Raw genomic sequence first — 20,731 nt, forward strand, 5'->3', positions numbered from 1 at the left:
TAAATATTGCCTCCTTGGTTGTAGTACTGGCAGTGCTTGTATAAATTTCTCATTTTTTCTTAGAAGTATCATCGGAATATTTCTCCGACAGAGATTCCCACAGAGAAAGAAGGCATTTTTCCTGGTATTATTATTATTATTATTATTATTATTATTATTATTATTTCTCTCCATGGATTATGGTGGTGTGTTGTCTTCCATACCTGGAAGGGCTGTCAAAGAGGAAGTTCTCAACTGGTGCTTTGAACATTGATGCATCTAGGTGGTCTTAAAATGGTTAGATAAGCGGAAATGAGTATTAGTGATGAACAGTTCAGGCTCAGCACATACGTCAAGAAGCAATAGCCCATTTGTGTTATATTTTCCAATACCATGTTTGCCATATCACATTTTCCCCACAGCCGATTATTACTCCCAATTCCGGCACTGAATCGCCAAGCAAAAGCAACTTGACCTTACATGATACTTTGCTGATGAGTGTGCTCAGCTGGTTATAGAACTCACTGTTAACAACTTCATCAGCAATCTAAAGCGGGGGACATGAGGAGATGAGAGTGATGAAAATTTCCTCAGAGTGGTATACAGAGAGTCATAGGCTGTTGAGTAATTGCTGTGGGAGTGAGCCGGAGGACATTTACCAGCTGTGCCTTTACAGAAAATCCAACACTATTCATATGAGTCTCACCTTCCTCTCTTCCCTTCCAAAAGATCAAATAACCTGATCCGAACTCCACAACTTTTCCATCACCAGACAATTTGGCTTTGCTCAAGGTGGCAACATTGATGTCCAATCTAGCCAGCTTGTGAGTGGCAACTGCTGTTCGTCTTTCAGATCTGTCATTATTACTTATATCCGGGTGTGTTTTAATATTTTACGTTCCAATTGTAACTGAATGATTAGTTTTCTGACGGTAAGTGAGATGACCCACTAGGTGTGGCCAGGTAAAAAGTGCAACTACCAAAGTTTAGCCCACAATTTCTAGGGTCTTCTTTGTGTGGGGTGGGCAGCAGTACTCCTAAATATGTCTGCCCAGACACAGATGCAGAATCATATTCCTGAGTAGTTACAGGTCTCAGAAAGACAATCATTACATATCTGCTGCCAACATGCAAGTACAGACTACAAGCTCCCAGTTTCACCTGAAAACTGTTTCAGATCTGTCATTACTATTTATATCCGAGAGTGTTTTAATAACGGCAAACAAGGTTACCCGCTGAGTGCGGCTGCCCAGCCAGGTAAAAAGTGCGACTACTGATGTTTAGCCATCGGGGAAGATACGCAGCAAAAAATGACACCGACATGAATTTGTTTAAGGTGGATCCCAACTTGCTGGGGAGAGATCCACACACTGTGATTTCAGAGATAAGTCCTATGGTGCACATAAAATGAGACATGAAGGGTTGACAGCAATGGACTGCTGCAGACTCAAAATATAGTTAGTAATACAGCTGAACCTGCTTGCTGAACCTGCTTTATTCGTAACTCTGTTCTGCGCAATTCATATTTGTACATAATTTCCTTTAGGTCCCGGCAAAATGTAATTTAAAAGAGCGTTAATTAAACCTTATTTATACGTAATCCGTTTCTACGTAATTCGCTGTTATACGTAATAACTGTCAGTAAAATATAATTGAGTTTTGCGTAATTATAATGAGCACGTGCTTTTTTAAAAGAAACTACTAGTTTTCTCTTTGTCAGTGTAGGCGGAAGTTGAGCGGTCAGGTTTCGGTGCTGAAACAGTACACAAAGAGTTTCGCCGAGTGACATTGTTGACCCTTCCTTACTCGTGGCTTAAAAAAGGCCAACCGAGCAAGTCCCTTTCGCTCTCTATCTCGCTCCTCCTCTACCTTCGTCATTTCTGACCTTCACAATGCCGCCAAAGATTAAGATGCATTACAAGCAAAGTGGGCGGTTTTGGTGCGGAAACAAAAGAAAATACAGTAAATTTGTTTGAATATGAGCATTTCTTTCATGGGAACAACGGAGAAGTAAAATGTCCACGGTGCCGGTATCTGGTGGCTACTGTTGATGATGACGATGATGATGCTTGTTGTTTAAAGGGGCCTAACATCGAGGTCATCGGCCCCTAATGGTACGAAATGAAATAACCAAAAGTTCAAATTAATCCACTGAACAAAATAAAATAAAAAATGTCATTAAGAATGAATGGATGGATATGAACCCTACAAGAAAACAAAAACAAACAAACAAAAACAATGGATCAGACACAAAAAAAGGTTGTGAATAATAGTATTACTGACCAAGGGACCATTTATAAAGCACAATGATGCTTGTTGTCTACAGGGGTGCAAAATCTACGACTAAGGCCCCACAGAATGGTACATGTCGCGAGTAAAGTAGAACCATGGTATTTGTCATGTTGGGGTACTAATCAAAAGTAGCGAAGACTCACGGTGTTCCACACAAGATGGTACTACTCACAAGTATTGTACTTAGTACAGGTAACGCAGACCTATGGTGTTTTGCACACAATGGCGCCACTCATAGCCAACGCAAGCCGGTAAGGTTCCCCACCTAGGTGTACTAGTCACGGGCGCCAGTATTCCCATGGTGTTCCTCACATAGTGGGTACCAATCACAGGCAACGCTAACCCACGGTGCCGCACATATAGTGGTACAACTCACAGGCTACGCCCAGACCCGCGGTGTTGCTCACATGGGTACGACGCATGGGTACTGGAAACCACCAGGCCAGGCTTTTTACTGCAACTAATCACAAACCTATTTCGTACCAATTTAGTGATACGACTCGCAAGTACATGCAACCCATGGTGTTCCCCGCATGATGGTACGAATCAAGAGTAGTTTCATGGCTCTAATTCAATCATCCCTTGGTCGCCCCTTGAAGTCGCCTCTTACGACAGGCAGGTGACACCGCGGGTGTATTCTACATGTGCGTCCCCCACCCGCAGGGGTAGTGTGCTTGGTCCGCGAGAGGTATTTTATTTCCCTCAAGTCCGCCGGCAAGCCGGTTAGGACCCCCCGATCCGCCACCTGGGACGCGCCACGTGGGAGTATCACCTCTCCTCCTGCTACGCCAGCATAGTAGGTTCATGGGGTGTCTACTGTTGAACAGTAGTATTGTAATTCAGTTGCTTTTGATTAGCCATGGAGAACAGAAAAGTTATACCTTAGATGAAAAAGTAAAATTTATATGAGAAGTGGACGCTAATCCACACAAAACAAAAACTGAAATTGCTTCAGACTTAGGAACTGCTTATACCACGCTATGTACAGTCATCAGTAAAATAAACGTTATTTTGGGCGAGTTCTTAAAACTGGGTTAAATTACCAAAGCGTAGCCATCGGCAAGAAGGAAGATGCACAGATTTGGATAAAGCACTTTTCACATGGTTCCAGCAAAAGCGGCTCTACCAATTAGTGGCGACATGCTGAAGGCAAAGGCGATAGATTTAGCTAAAATGATGAGTATCACTGCTGATTTCAAGGCTCCATCAGGATGGTTGCAAGGATTTAAAGATCGTCGTGGAAACACAGGGAGAGCAATTTGCGGTGACTCAAAAGGTGTGGACGACGTCACGGTGCAACAATGGAAGGAAGAGGTTCTGTCGGGCATCATAAGCGATTATCAGCCTCCAAAATCTACAATTGTGATGAGACTGGCCTATTCTACAATCTCCTTCCTAATAAAACATTACCTGAGAAAGGTGACTCATACTATGGAGAGAAGAAAAGTAAAATTTGTGTAATAGTACTTCTCGCCACCAATGCAGATGGATCTGACAAACTTCCTCCACTTATGATAGAAAAATCGAAGAATCCGAGGTGTTTTAAGGGTGCGAAAACAAAACCTACGGAATATGAATCCAGCAGAATATTCTTGGATGACTATGCTTCTAATGGAACAGTGGTTGAAAAACTGGACATTAAAATGAAAAAGAAACAGAAGAAGATCCTTCTTCTTATGGATCGATGTGCAGCACATCCACCTCAAATCGCTCTGGAGAATGTCCAAGTGGAATTTTTCCCTCCTAACTGTACCAGTGTTCTACAACCGCTTGATTTGATCATCATTGCAAATTTCAAAGTGCATTATAGAAAAATGCTGGTTCAACCTTTAATAACACTGAGTGATACAGGAAATGAACCTCTCTCCATTAATTTGCTACAAGCCATGGACTTTATTTCGGCTGCCGGGAAGCAGTGTCATCCTCCACAATAAGCAATTGTTTCCGCAAAGCTGGTGTCTTACTAGAAGAGGCAGCCTCTAATGATGATTATGGGGATGAAGTTTTGTCTGGCAATGAGCTAACACTACTGGAGGGTGTAGAATTCAATACTTTTGTGCATTTCGATGATAATCTGGCTGTATGTGGAGAACCACCGGATGAAGCAATTATTGCTGATGTATGCCAACAACGCGGTGGTGATGGGCCAGTTACAAGCGATAGTGACATTGATGGAGATAGAGATAATGACTTGAATCTTAAAAAACCTGAACTGAGTGAAGTGTTAAGTGCAATCGATGTGTGTAAGCGTTACATCAGTGCGAAAAGTTGTAGTGAAAATGCTTTGAATTCATTACTAAGTTTGCCAAAGGAGGTTTATACTCTTAATGCAAGAAAAGTGAAACAAACCAAACTATCTGATTTATTTAAGGCTGGATGAAGTTCAAAATAATATTTTCTGTCTTAATGTATTTATTATTTGCAAGGATTTAAACATGTAGGTCTATTACATTGGTTCTTCAGTATATATATGATGTATTGTGTAAGTCTGATTTCTAAGTAATTCTGAGTTACAAGTAGTTTTTTCTCTTCCCTTTGATATAAGTCAGGTTCAACTGTAATAATGTTACTTGCTTTACGTCCCACTAACTATTTTAATGGTTTTCGTAGATGCCGAGGTGCCGGAATTTTGGCCTGCAGGAGTTCTTTTACGTGCCAGTAAATTTACTAGGGACGGATTGATACCAGTATTTCTCGATACTCGACACTGATATTTTCCACTGAAACTTAACTTGTAGGATTCCAACAAGATATAGCAGGTATCTTGGATTCAGGAGGTCAAATGGACTGTATTGCGATTGATCTTGCTAAAGCAAAATTTAAAACCATCAGTGCACTTATTTTTAAACTCTACATTAGACATTTGAAAGCAAAATGTGTTTTTGAAACAGTCTACTTTCATGAGTTTTTATTAAAAAATACTAGCATTTTAACTCTTTCACAATGTTTACCTGTATATAAGGAACAGTTTTCCTTTAAGGGGAGATCTTTCTGAAATTTATATTTTCTTTAATTTAAGTTCTATCTTCATAAAATGTTAGTACTAAATTATTTATTACATTTTATGGCCTATGCTTTGGACCACTCTAGTCAATTATACAGAGGAATTTTTACTTTACCTTTTTTTAGCCCAATATTTCTTCATTCTGAGAGATGTTGCCTTCCTTTCTTCAATTGAAAAACACCCTTCCATTAAATCTTTTTTTAAATTTTTTATCATGGTCTGTAGCCTGGTGTATTTGTCTTGAAGAATCTTAATATTGTTTGTTTTATTTTTAAGATCATCTACAGTTATTTGGAGTTCTTTAATATCATCCTTAATTTCCATAATCCATTTAATCTTGGTCTTGCTATTCCATAATTTTTCAATTATTCTTCTGCTAATTCTGGTGTCAGGAGTTCTGATACGATGTCCAAAAAATTATATACTTTTTTCCTAATCGTGCTTAATATCAGTTCAATTTCCTTATAAACTGTGTGATTTCATGCTATTCTCTATTGTCCATTAACTTGATACTGTTTAGACATGATACTGTATTGGCTTTTGGGCTTATGCCGTGTCAAGAACATAAGGTGAAATTCTTTACGTTTCGCAGAGAACTGCACTCTGCGTCCTCAGAAGAAATCTCGACTGACCACGAGAAAGGCTTCTTAAACAATGACTCTTTGAATTTAGACATTATAATAGAAGTGGAAATGGTACATTCATTCACTTCCAGGATGTAGCACAACACTAGTGTTCGAAGCGGAAGCTGACCGAACCATCAGAACCAGTCTAAGCGGTTCACATAATGTGTGTACGTAACATATGACACTGACAGGTGTATGGCATAGACACAAGCCTGGAATGAAACATCTGGCGACAAGGAACAAACGAATCTGGAGAACACCGAGACGAAATAACAATAGCCGCCTATCAATTAAGTAAGACCGGGTTGCCAGCCATTAAGAATTTACGTAGGTAGTTCCCTTTCCTGTCCTTTCACTATTCAGAATTTCACCTTATTTTCTTGACACAGCATAAGCCCAAAGGCAACATTGGTACTATTTATTTATGCATGTTCTAATTCTTCTCTCTGTCTTAAGTATTTTGTCTATTTCAGTTGTATCAGTAGTTTTAAAAATGGATTCACTAGCATAAGTTACTTGAGGCTGTGTGACTGTTTAATAATGTCTTAATTTTGCTTCTATTGATGAGCTTCTTCTCTTCTTGTCCATCAATTGTTATTTTATTTACCAGTGGTGGATCAGTAAACATGATCTCAAAGGATATTCTAAGACCTATTTTTCATGCTATTTATTGTAGTGATTTAATCTGGTATAGAATTTCCTGAATACTGTTGGACAATAGAGCAAGGTTATCAGCAAATCCTCAACAGATAAAACTTATATTTTGATTGGAATTTCCAATTTTTATGTTTTTATTTTTCTATAAATAAATTAATAAATCTTTAAAACTTTCCCCATATAGAATAAAAATTTCTGAGACTACAGGATCTAAAAAAAGGATATTTTTGAAAAATTTTGATACACCTATATTAATAATATGATATATTTTGCACAATGTGCATTTATGTAGTTCTTACAGAAACTTGTCAAAGAGTTTTGTCTTTTGTTGCACACTATCAGATGATATCAGTCACAGTAGGCTCTGCATAATTTACACTTGCAGTTATCGTCTGGGTCATGGAATTTATCTGTTACGCATATCCGATGATGGAAACCATGTACAGCATATCTTGTCAATACACGACATAGGTCATATCTGGCTTGTGTCTATTCCCTATACACCTATATTGCTTAGAAACTCAGTTATATGGTAGATTACAGAAGTTAAAGGAATAAGTTATCGTATCATTTATGTTATCAGTGTATTACTTAAATTTTTAACAATATATTTATTAATAAATAGATCTTAATGCATCATAATATTACTTTTTCATACTTCTATACAAATTTCTGAACATTGCCAACTATTATTAAACTGGATGTTACAAATTATGAATGATACGAGAACACATATGAGTCAAATTTGAAGGCAAATTAAAACTGCTTCACAGTTAGCATTTTGAATTCCAGAAAGTTACTTAAGGCCCTGCACTACCATTAATTCATGACTTTGAATTAACAACACTGAAGGTAAGTGCCTCACCTCAATGTTTCTTGCGTCAGAATGAGTACATTCATTTCTTTTACTTTTTGTGCCCTAAGACATTTTCAAACCATTATGTCTAAAATACATTTCACTTAGATTATAGGCTTGCCTGTATTACAAACATGAAAACTCTTAAAACCACAGACAGGTGTGATTTAAACATAATTGCAGAACCTTAAAAATGACTACACATGAAAGGAAATATTTTACCATTTGCCCCAAATTCTGGAGAATCTAGTGGCACCAATGTCCTTCTTTTGGTTTTGGGGTGAATTTTGAGCCAATAATTTAGTAGGGTCCCCTCTTAAGAGGTTTACTCTAAAAATCCTCCTTTATCATAATAACAATGTCATTACTAACATGATACTTACACTGAGTTTCAGAGCCTCCACTCTCCTGGGTAAAGGCGGCTTTTTAGAATCGAAATAGCGAGGAGTAACTCCATTACTACTCCGAGTAACACCATTTGTGTTTGTAGAGAAGCCATTGGTGCCTGTACGGAATCCATTACTGTAACCATTAGAACCTGGACAAAGTTCTGAAAATAGATTGAAAACAATCAGCTGCTACTTGTATTTTCATGATATTCAAATCATCTGGAGAGAATCAAAGCACTTCAATGGAATGTAGATGAAACCACCATGAGCAACCTTAGGGACTGGATGTACAGTATAGAAATTGTCTCATTCTCTATTTCTCCAGAAACATAAATATGATCACAAATAGATCAACTTTCTAGCAAGCCTTTAGTATTATTTAACTCATGGTTTCTCATCATCTCTCATAATAACTACTGTCACAAAGGAATTATACATTACTACGTAAAAAGGATCCAAAAAATTACTTTCAATCATAGTATAATATACTGTAGTTCTGCAGGCTATGTATTATGCTGAAAACGTGAAAATACCTATTTCCCCTAGTGAAATAATGTCTTGCATCCAACATATCCAGTAATTTTATGAATGATGGATGACTTCCATTCCTGATGTACTATGAAGATACCTTTCATAAGCTTCTACCGGCAGGTAAGTACATCTGTTTACTTGTGGAGTGTCTCCGTTTGAGAGAGAGTAAATAAAAGCCCTGATTACACTTTTTCCAAATTTAGTTTTTTTTTCAATTTGTTTTACGTCGCACCGACACAGATAGGTCTTATGGCGACGGGAAGGAAGCGGCCATGGCCTTAATTAAGGTACAGCCCCAGCATTTGTCTGGTGTGAAAATGGGAAACCACGGAAAACCATCTTTAGGGCTGCCGACAGTGGGGTTCGAACCCACTATCTCCTGGATGCAAGTTCACAGCTGCACGCCCCTAACCGCAGAGCCAACTCGCCCGGTAGAGTTTTTTTCCATTAATTAGATTTCTTTATGTGAACAACTGAATCTTTTCTAGTAAATGAAAAAATCAAGCTTTTGTTGTGTTACATACTTTGGGGTGTAAAATTATATGCCTAGGTCTGCTCTGTGATTGACCATAAAAGCATTGTTTCCAAGCTTTATTTCCAAAATGACCGACCACAAAGGCCTAAAAGAGATATATACGGTGAAATCTCGTTAGTGTGTTCCTCATTCCCGCATAGCATGTCGTAAATTCAAAGTCCTGACTCTCATCATATTATATCTATATAAAAATACCTCACTTATCATGACACAAATTTTCACTATTACCGCTTGTTACAATCACATTTTTTTTTAAGCCCTGAAAATGTTACTTGCCAGCCCTTCTGATTTCCAATTCAGGTAAGAGCCGTTGCCACAGTTGTGTGGTTACGGGAAAAGGCCTTGAATTCCTGAACTTTACAGGACAAGTTGCACCTTCGGGAAGCAAGCTGTTAGCCTCAGGAATGGTCAATTTGCTTGCCAGTTAGCAGCAAGAATGCTGAATAACACAGTGAGCCTATTTGTGCTTGTATTTTGCATTCCATTCAGAATTAAAATAAAATATATTTTGGTTCCACCTATTCAATACAAGAAAACTTATTAATGCAAGGTTACATTACAAGTCAATCACAATTGGGACCGGTTTTGACCTCTAGTCAGGGTCATCTTCAGCCTGTCGTTCAAAAGGTGCAAGGTAAAAAGTTCACTAGCAAATAAAAGATGTAGAAAACAAACTTTTTCACAAGACAAAAGTTCAATATCACATAAAAAAGATTACGGGAAAAAATCTTGAATACAAAATTAAATCGTACAAAAGACAAATAAATTTCCTCAGTACGGACTCTTTCCCACAGTGTTTTACCGATCATGCTACGGACAAATCTCATTTCTGCTGCCTGGATTCTACTGACATTTTTATTTCTCATAGTCCATGTTTCGCAACCATAGGTCAGGATTGGTAAGTAATAGGTTTCATATATGACTCTCTTACATTTTGTTGGTATTCTCTTGTGCTATATTATGTCTTTAACTATTTTGTAGAAGTTGCTACTACTAGAGGATAATTATTTATCTCCACATCAAGATTTATGAGACCTCTGAATACCCAGTGCATCTTTTTTATGTGATACTGAACTTTCGTCTGTGAAAAAGTTTGTTTTCTACGTCTTTTATTTGCTAGTGAATTTTTTACCTTGCACCTTTTGAAAACTTTAATAGACCTTCGAATACCTAGTGCATCATTCTTTTATGATTTTGAACTTTCGTCGGTTGAAAAAAGTGTATGTTTTCTACGCACTCTTGTTATTTGCCAGTGAATTGAAAGACAGGCTAAAGATGACCCTGACTAGAGGTCGAAACCAGTCCCAATTGTGATTGACTTATAATGTAACCTTGCATTAATAAGTTTTCTTGTATTGAATAGGTGGGACCACAAGTTATTTTTATTTTCATTGTAATCTCAGTTCAATATAGACCAAATGAAATTCTTATCATTCCATTCGCAAATTAGAAATTTACTTTGTGATGAGTGGTGCAGTGAAATGTAGCAAATATTTGTCGCCTGATAACCTGGGTATGGAAAAAGTCGTGAAACTGCTTACTAATGAAGATAAAATTAAAAAGTGTCTAGTCATTCCTCCCGGCCACACATGGTCCAATTCAATGTCTAAGAGTGCGACCAGAAAATAATGTTTAATAACCCAATAATAACCCCAGCACACTGACCCGGCGTGTAACATCTGGTATGGGTCCCAACTCAGGGTTACGAGTGAAGACCTCAACGGTATCTGCGGCGGAGAAGGTGGACTTTGGTATGGTGGAAGGAGCAAACCTGTTAACGTCTGTACTCCAGAGGAGCGGCTACAAAAGGCGCCCGCCTTCATGTTAGGGGCGGCCTAATTTTGAACCTGGCAGTAGGTATAAAGTCCGACTCGTTGGCTGAATGGTCAGCGTACTGGCCTTCGGTTCAGAGGGTCCCGGGTTCGATTCCTGGCTGGGTTGGGGTTTTAACCTTCATTGGTTAATTCCAATGGCCCAGGGGCTGGGTTTTTGTGCTGTCCCCAACATCCCTGCAACTCACACACCACACATAACACTATCCTCCACCACAATAACACGCAGTTATCTACAACTGGCAGATGCCGCCCACCCTGATCGGAGGGTCTGCCTTACAAGGGCTGCACTCGGCTAGAAATAGCCACACGAAATTATTATAGTAGGTATAAAATACCTTTGGGTGTGGCGATCCCATTGTAACAATAGCCTATATGGATAAAGCAGATATGGTGCCTCAGAAAAGGTTAGGGTGTCCCCTGCTAAAAGCTACGCGCAGCTCCTCAGGTGCTGGGGGAACTGTGAGAAGTGAGCAACCAGCACCAAACTACATCAAGATTGTGACAGTAAATGTCCTGACACTCAAGGGAAAGACAGAAGAACTGGTTTACTTCATGAAAGAAAAATATATAGCCATACTTGGACTGTGTGAGACCAAGAAGAGTATGGGAGAGATTCCTCTGAAAGAAGGATACAGGCTGTATTACAGCAGAGGACCTGAGGCAAAAAATGGAGTGGCCATCATACTTAGAAAAGAAATCCAAGAATATGTGGAATATACAAAATGCGTCAGTGATAGGATGATGGTGATGAGACTCCAGTTTGAAAATGGCATGAAAGATCTATTTCAGTTGTATGCCCCACAAACTGGTTGCACAGATGAACATCTAGAGGACTTCTTAGAGGAAATGGAGAGACAGATAGAAGATAAGGAAGTACTATTGATGGGAGATCTAAATGCACAAGTTGGAATGGAAAGACAAGGAAAGGAAGATGTTGTAGGATCCTTTGGATATGGACATGTAAATCCACAAGGCGAGTTGTTGGTGGATTTTTGCATGAGGAACCAAATGATTCTTGGAAACACCTGGTTTAGGAAGAAGAACAGTCAGAAGATTACAAGGTATGGTTGGGGAGAGAAACAAAGATTATGACTGATTATATAATAGAGAAAGAACACCAGAAGAACCTTTTAGATGTCACAGCCATGCCTGAAGAAGCCTTTGGTGGAGATTATAGAGATGTGATAGGAAAATTAAAAGTGGGAAAGATTAAAAAAAACCGATTAAGAAGAGAGAAAAGAATTAAAAGTATGGAAGTTGAAGGAGAAAAACATACAAGAAGAATTTCAAAGGAAAATAATACCCTTGGTACCCAGGACAGAGATGGGGAATGTTGAAGATGAATGGAAAAGATTTAAGGAAGCACTAGTTGGATGTGCAGCAGAAAAGGTATGTGGTAGAACATCAGGAAATTTGAAAGACAAAGAGACACATTGGTGGAATGATAGGGTAAAGATTAAAGTGAAGGAAAAAAAAAATGGCATGGAAAGCATCTAACAAGGGAACACATACATGTGTTACACTCAGATACTGCTGAAATTGGGTAGGAATATTCATGGGAGGCAGTAACATGCTAAGGTGAAAATTGCATGTGCCCAGCGCAAGTTTGAACGCCAACATTGAACAAATAGTCGTAAATTAGAAGTGCCGCGGGAGTATCGGGGTGTGGCAGAGATGTAGGGAGGAGCGAAGCAGCGGACGTGAGACAGCCGGGCTGTGTCGAGCCGTGCCAGCAGGCAGGCAGCGTATAGTCGGGCTGCTCGCTCAAGAGACTTACAGTAATTAAAAATCTTCCACCTTTTTGATACTTTTTATTTGCTTTTTAGCAAATTAATTAATTATAAACAGTACATGTTTCATTCTCACTTGAGAACATCTTCAGCTATTGTTAAGCTTAGGTGAATCGCTAAGTTTCTGAGTACATTATTTTTAGGTACATTGTTCCTCTTAAAAACTATTTGAATATAAATTAAATTAAAATGATGTTAAAGTATGTGGGGGTTAATGGGTTGATGAAATGAGACAGAATGAATACATGTTAGCCTTCTTAAAAAATTATATCTATTCACTGGAATAGTTGTTAAAAGTTTCAACTTTGTTACACTAAAAATATCTGTTTGTCTTCCAGTTAAAAGTTTAAAAAAAAAAATTGATTGACTTCTTGACACTGTTCTAATTATTGTTGAATGTTTGTTTCTTTCACTCCTTCCAGGTTGGCTGTTATTTATTTTGAGCTTGCTTAATGTGCCCTAAATTGAGTCTAATGCGGAACTATGAAGCTGATTGCCGTTCACTTTTTTAGAAGGGAGCTTCATCTCAATTTCTGAAATGAAATGAGGAAAATAGGAATTTGTTTTTATAATGAAAACATGTGTCTTTACATAATAACTTAATGTATATAATGGTTCATACCTTACTGTTGTTAAACTCCAATTCTACCGTGACCCTGGAGGGGCTACATTTGAAGTTGCTTTACGTCTTGTATAATAATGATGTGTGTGTTCAGTTGTTTGCTCCTCCTTCCGGGGAGGCAAGGCTGCGGAGAGGGGAGGAGGCGTATCTCTTATTGTCACGGCTTCAGCTTTAGAAGGGGTGGGGGAAGTGGATGTACAAAATGACGGAGGCTCGTTCTTATTCATCCTTTTATTGTCTGTGTTGTTTCTTTTGCCTAAAGTTTCAAGACTTGACAATATCCCTTCAAATATAGGGTTCCTATTGTCAATTGTATCATTCCGGTTATTGTCCTGATTACCTTCTTGTTCTAAATAAATATATAGATTTTCTAATGTATTTAGCAGTGCTCCTTTGTTTATTTTACGTAATATAGGTAAATCCTGCTCTGTAGTTGTGAACTGACGTCCGGTTGTACTCATGTGTTGGCCCATCGCGGAAATTTTTTTATGCCTTTCAGCATTGACATGCTCTAAGTATCTTACAGTAAAACTGCGCCCTGTTTGCCCGACATAAGTTTTTTCACATTGATGACACTTCAATTTGTAAACTCCTGATTCTAATGTTTGTTTTTTCCTAGGGAATTAACACTATTATAATTAAAGAATTTTTGCTTTGTATTATTACTGGTTGAATATGCCCAATACAACACTTGTGCAGCACTACTCACTGTAAACACAGCTAACAGGCCGCGGGTAACCATGACGACACTCGGCTACATATATCTCGTATTATATCGAAGGAGATAACAGAATGGCTTCTTTTGTGCACAAAAATTTGCTCTAGAAACTCCAGGGATATTGATCGACCTCAGTCAGGTCAAAGAACTCCAATAAATACTTCTCATGTAGATTGAAACATAATGTCGAGGTGAGCTCGACGTTGGACCAGAAAAGGTTAATACTTCTCTTTCATCTTTAGAAACTGTAGATATAGTTTTATTGTACCCGCGGATACGACGTAAAAGGCCCTCGTGTCAGAAAAAAATGTATCTAGTGTTTCTATATCCCTGTAAGATAATTTTTATTCGTATATTCAGTAGTACATTTTCTCACTTAACACGTTCTGTTTTGTTTTCCCCTGCAGAAACGTCTTAACGAGTTTTTACTGTATATACAAACAATATTTTAAAATACTTAGAAATATATATTATTTAAAATATTTCAATCTGTGAATACTTAATTATCATAGTCTCTGTTTATATATATTTTTCTACTATCAATTCTATTTAACCTTTATGGTATGGAGAAATAACAGACTAATGGAAGATATACAGTTATAACATAATATATATAAAACCTATGCCCAAAATTAAACAAAGATGAATATTTTAAAATCTATGAATGAAATGTAGCCTACTGTAAACAATGAATTATGAAATCTACATAAAAGGGTTTTACATTATTTAAAAAAGATTAAATTTCCAATAATTACTTTCAATCTTAGTATAATAATATGCATAATAAATGGAACTTACCTTTACAAGTAACGGAAAATGAACAGCAAAGGTAACATACCGCGGCCCTGTGGCGCAACGGATAACGCGTCTGACTACGGATCAAATATTCTTTTGTCAAAGAAGCTTAGGAGGATAGAAATATAAAGATAGATATCATAAAATAAATATATATGTATTGATCCATATATAAGTATATTGATTTAACACTTGTTTGTTCATTTTTTCTGTCTTCCTAAACCTCCATGGTCATCTTTTGGGTTTACCTGTTTGTCATAGCATTTTCTCTGCTGCTCCCTCCATCTTAACTGGCCTTTAACCACATAATGACTGGTCAAATGAAGGTAGAGGGAGAAAAGAGAGGACATGCATAACCAAATATACAATACACAAAAGAACAAAAACAAACTTAAAAGTTATTAAATTTGTTTCCACTTCTTGTGATTGTCTCATTTTCTTTGTTTTTTCATCATCTTGCCTACCTGTATTTATCCAACTTTCTCCTTATTCAACAGTTCCCGCTGAAGATGTCCTCTCAATAAGCGTAGGTATCCTAACCTTCTTAAAACAGCAGAAATGAGTAAGTTGAGGATTACAATAAGAAGAAATCAATGCAAAATGAAGCTGATGTGGCAAGAGACCATCTATGAAGATGGCAATGTTTGAACTGTGCATTTTGGTCTTGTATTTTTATTTCTCCTCTACTCTTTTTTTCTACTGCTTTCTCCATCCCCTTCAATTCCCCAGTATGCTTATCCCAAATGTTTATTCTAACTCCTCTTCCCAACTTCCTTCTTTGATAACTTACCTTTACATTTAGCAGTATCAAGAGAGAAGGCTTGCATGTCGAAGGTTTTGGGCCTGCGCTTGTTATTAATATCAAATAAATAAATCTGCTCTCCTCCGAGATTCACAAGCAACTCATTCCCATCAGCTCCGAAAGTGAGGTAGGTGGAGGCCAAATTACGATACTTCTTGCGGAAGTCATGTTGCTTAAGAGGAAGATGACCTGGAAAATGAGACATTTACACTCTTAAATTCAGTCTATATGATACAATGTTAAACAGCTCTCTCTCAGTGCTATCAGTTAATATTACTGAGTATTACAGCAGCTTTTGCCTTATAGTACTCTATGCTGATGACATGGCATTTACTGTAGTTACTTCTGAAAGGGAATGCTTTGAAGAGGTAGAGAAGTAGTAAACATAGGCCTTAGATTAACTCACGGTATGTTACGACAAAAATAATCTGAAACCAAACCCATCAAAAACTCAAGTTTGTGCTGTTAATCTTCACAACATAAAAGTAAATGAGATGTCTGAAAGTGGTGTGGAGGGGTGGAAGGCTGAAACACTACGCTGAGCCAAATTATTTAGGAGTCAAGTTGGATCATACACTGTCTTTCAAGAAGCAATGTAAAGATCTGAAAGGGAAGATTAGTGCTAGAAATAATGTCACTCACAAACTGACGGGCTCAATGTGAGGAACACAGCCAGAAGTGCTACGTACAACAGCCCTAGCACTCAGTTTTTCTACGGTACAGTACGTTGCTCCCATGCGGAGCCCTCTGCGTATGCTAAGCATGAGAGTGTTGCTCTTAACAAATTGGTCAGAATGATTACAGGATGCCTCTGACCAGCACTGTCCAGAATATCTATACTTTGGTCAGTATAGCACTTCCCATCATCAGGTGTCAAGTTGCTACATAGACTGAAATGAAGAAGAAGATATCAGACACCAGATACTGTATACTGTACATTATATAACCACAGGATAATTAAACCTTAACTGAAGTCTAGGAAGATATTCCTTCACAGAACTGTACCACCTGAAACACAGCCTGAATTAACACACTGAAGACTGGCCTCTGAGGTCTCTGTAGTGCTGCGTGGCTTTTCGAGATAAAGAAAGAAAAAAAATCTTGCATACAAAACCTCCAATGTAATTCATCAGAGCAGAACAACCATTCCGCTTCGAAGCAGCTCTCATGACATCACAAAAATTAGTGAAATGTTTTGTCTGTGTGACCCACGCAATGAAAACACGCATCAAAGTCATCCCGTACATCTGTGTTTCATAGTTAAGAAATGTCCGCCTCCGTTGCATAGGCCTACTGCGTCTCCGAGGACGTCGTGCAAATAGGTGAAGAATTTCATGTCCGACCTGTGCATTGCAAACATGCATCAGTGATGCTTTTGTCTGTGTTTTGTAGTTAAGAATGTCCACAAGCGTAATGGTTAGCATAATTAGCTGCCATTCTCAGGAGTCTGAGTTTGATACCCGGTACCGTAGTGCCGTAGATTTATGAAAGGCAGGAAGGTTGATATGCGGTAAAAATGGTACATGTAATTCCTCTCCACTGGGGGGTGTGTCTAAAAAGAGCTGCACCACCTCGGGATGAGGAAACGAGTTTACTTTAGTTGAGAAATATTCATGGTTGTAGCTATAACAGGCGAGATCATTAACAAAGTGATTGTTTAATATCTTGTAACTCGGTCCAATATAAGTATTTTCTGGAGAGAAGCAAGTTTAAAATGTGATAAAAACTATCCAATCATGATGATGGTGTTACTCGCCAACGTACCTAACAAATAATAATAATAATATTGATTTTATGCCTGCACTGACTTGTTTCAGAGATGCCAAAGAAAACATGCTAGGGTATGCGTTAATAAAAAAAAAAAAAGAGATAACTAATGAACAAAATTAAAAATTATGATGATAAAATGCATTACCGCCACACCTGTAGATATCCATCAATGCGGGCAATTTTCCTGTTATTTATTTTTATTCTTTTCATCGTGGAACTTTTGGCACTATCCTGGCGATAGCATACCTAACCTAAACAATGCGTGTCTCTTATCTCATTTACAGCTGTTTAGGTAAATCCTGATATGATAAATGTAGAGAACAAGCATGAAATATACTTGAAAATAAGCGTCCGGCTTTCAACAGCCACAGTTATCAAAAGAATGCTTGCAGTCACTATTACATTAGTAATATACACCAGTAATCAGCTGGTGGTTTGGCATGGTTTCTATAGTACGGCATTATTTGGAAGGAGTGGCTTCTGCTACACATACACCACCTGGGAATATCAGAGACTATCTCCAGAAAACATTTGGGAATAGATTCACACTTTCTGGACTCTATAGTCGGGAACGAAAATATTTTTAAAAGGTTCAAAAAGACGAGACTTCGAATGCCCGACTGCAGTGCTTGGCTGACGAGATGGCAGTGAAGATGACGTTACTTGGAATGATGAGGCACCAGTAGCAGAGAAGTTGGCGGCACAAGACGATAATTCAAATGAAACAGTGATCGGGTTTACTGTGTGGTAGGCCTACTGCTCAACTGACAGAGACAAATGACTGGTCATTAAGTTATTTTGTATCAATATTGCATAATATGATAATACGATACCCTTAACCCTCTTCTCTACGGGGTCGAGTATGAGGTGAGAAGAATATTTGTAGTGAGTTTTTACGACTGTATACCCTTCCTGACGTCAACCTCATCAGAGGAATTAATGAGATGAAACGAATGACATGATGAGTAACTAAAACTGACTATATTTAACTTATATTTAGGCCTAAAAGTCGTTTTCACCATTTATTGTCTTTTTACATTTAGAAATACTGCCTTCCAACGAAAATAGCCAGTATCTGTATATTCATAGGTTTGTTAAAGAATAGTGTAGAATGTTTACATGTACAATTTATAGGTCTTTATAGCCTAGAATTCACGTGTTCACTGCACAAAATTTGAAGTTATTACATATTGACCCCCCCCCCCCCCCACCTTACATATTTTGGCTGTAAAAGTGGAGGAAAAAGGGCACTAATATGCAAGTAAATGCAGTATATGCAGATTCATTATCTGTTGTGCCACATGCGTGACAAGCCCTAAGAATTCTCGTAGTTTCTCAGGTGACAGTAGGTGACAGTCGACAGAAGGTAACGGACTCCAAGAATTCTCGCTTTCGTATTTCCTTGATGACTGATACATTGCGGTCAGGATTACAAGTCTCTCATCGACTGTATCATCACTAATAAAGGAGGAGGGAAATATGTAACTGATGTCAAAGTTATTCCCAGTGCGAGTATGGACAGTGATCATAGATTATTGATGGCAGACCTAAATCATGTGGCTAACACAACCCCGAAGAAAAGAAAAAGAAAACGTAAAGTGAAGACTTGGAAATTAGAAGAAGCCGAGCTGAAGGAAGAATATAAAATAAGGATACAGAGACACTTACCAAAAGGGGAAATAAATACAGTAGAAAAAGAATGGAAAATTTTTAAGGATACATTGGTGGGTGAAGCTGAAGACCTGTGCGGAGTAACAGGGCCGATCATGAAAGAAAAAGAGACACCTTGGTGGAATGACAGAATCAGATTGGCTATAAAAGACAGAAATTGGGCAAAAAAGATGTTAGACAAAGAAAAGCAAAGAGATGCACAAGATCCAGGTGGCCAAAAAATAACTAAACTACAGGAACTCTACAGGGCAAAAAAAACTTACAGCTAAGAGGATAGTAAGAGAAGAGAAAGAGAAAAAATGGAATGAGTTTGTGGACAAGTTGGAAGAGGACAGCAGAGGAAACAAGAAACTTCTTTACAGAGTAATTAAAAACAAGCAAAATAATCTAGAAGACATCAAGGTAATAGAGCAGGACAGTGGATCAGTAGTACGAGAGGAAGATGGAATCAGGAGAGAATTCAAGACCTTCTTGACAAGCTCTTGAATGAAGATGCATCAAATGTAATTCAAAACAGAGAAGAATCTGGAAAAAGTGAAGAGCCCAGTAAAAATATGGAACCACCAATCACATGGCTGGAGATAGAGAAGAGGCTTCAAAGTATGAAGAAAGGGAAAGCTTCAGGAAGAGATGAGTTAAGTGTAGAGATGTTAAGAGCAGGAGGAACCCCAGCAATCCAATGGCTATATAGACTCCTAAATGTAGTATGGCAGAAAAATATCATCCCAGAAGACTGGAAGAAAGGTATAATTGTACCTATATTCAAGAAAGGCAGCAGACGGAATTGTACCAACTACCGTGGCATCACTCTACTCTCTCATGGACTAATAATTCCGGAAAAAATTATAGAGAATAGACTACGAGAAATTTTAGAGCCACTTTTAGAAGAGGAACAATATGGCTTTAGGCCTGGAAGATCAACAACAGATATTTGCTGTCAAGATGCTGATGGAAAAACATTGGGAAAAAGAGAAGCCTTTATATCTACTGTTCCTTGACATCGAAAAGGCCTATGACAGCATACCAAGGGAGCTTATTTAGGAGTGCCTGAGAAAGCTCGAAGTTCGAGACAGTCTAATTTCAAAAGTTAAGGTGCTTTACGAGAAAACCAGAAGTTGTGTACAAGTCGGTTCTGGACTGTCAGACTGGTTTGAGACAAAAAGGGGAGTACAACAAGGTAGTGCTTTGTTGCCGCTATTATTTACCACTGTAATGGATACTATATTAAAGGTGCTAAAAGAAAAGGGGTAACAAGACTTAAAAGCATTTGCAGGTCATGTAGGAATTTGGGGTAATTCAGAGAAAGATGTAGAAGAGAGACTGCAGGGGTGGAGTCAGGAGTTTGAGGGATATGGATTCAATATCAACAAGGCTAAAATGGTGGTGTTGAAGGTACAGAAGGGTGACAATCAGCCAGAAATCATGCTAAATGGCACTAAGCTGGACAGTGTCACAAAATTTAAGTACCTGGGTAGTATAATGTCCAAGGATAACATACCTAAATATGAAGTAAACAGTCGAATCAGCAAAGCAATACATTTTTACGTCCAAGTAAGACAGCTACTATGGGATAAACAAGTACCACTCAAAACAAGATAACACTGTATAAATCATACTACACCTCTATCCTCACATACAGCCTGGAAAACGCTACATTAACAAGAAAGGACAACTCGAAACTCCAAGCAGCAGAAATGAAGTTCCTACGCACAATGATCCAGAACAGGAGGAATAAAATCAGGAATGAAAAAGTCAGAGAAGACGTAGGACTAGAAGACTCCTTACTCCAGAAGATCCAAAAGGCAAGACTGAAGTGGTTTGGTCATGTGAAAAGAATGAGTGCCAACAGGTCTGCAAGA

At 38.2% G+C, this 20,731-nt stretch overlaps 1 protein-coding gene across 1 annotated transcript in view; it reads right to left on the reverse strand.

The window, feature by feature from the left end:
- adp (adipose) overlaps positions 1-20,731 on the reverse strand; it is a 177,993-nt gene that overhangs the window by 88,573 nt on the left and 68,689 nt on the right. Inside the window, exons 8-9 of the mRNA XM_067138475.2 lie at positions 15,420-15,620; positions 7,798-7,964 (exon numbers count right to left, since the gene is read on the reverse strand). Coding sequence (XP_066994576.2) covers positions 7,798-7,964; positions 15,420-15,620 — 368 coding nt within the window. The remainder of the gene's footprint in view (positions 1-7,797; positions 7,965-15,419; positions 15,621-20,731) is intronic.

Source organism: Anabrus simplex, chromosome 1 (genome assembly GCF_040414725.1).
Source record: "Anabrus simplex isolate iqAnaSimp1 chromosome 1, ASM4041472v1, whole genome shotgun sequence".
Lineage (NCBI taxonomy): Eukaryota > Metazoa > Arthropoda > Insecta > Orthoptera > Tettigoniidae > Anabrus > Anabrus simplex.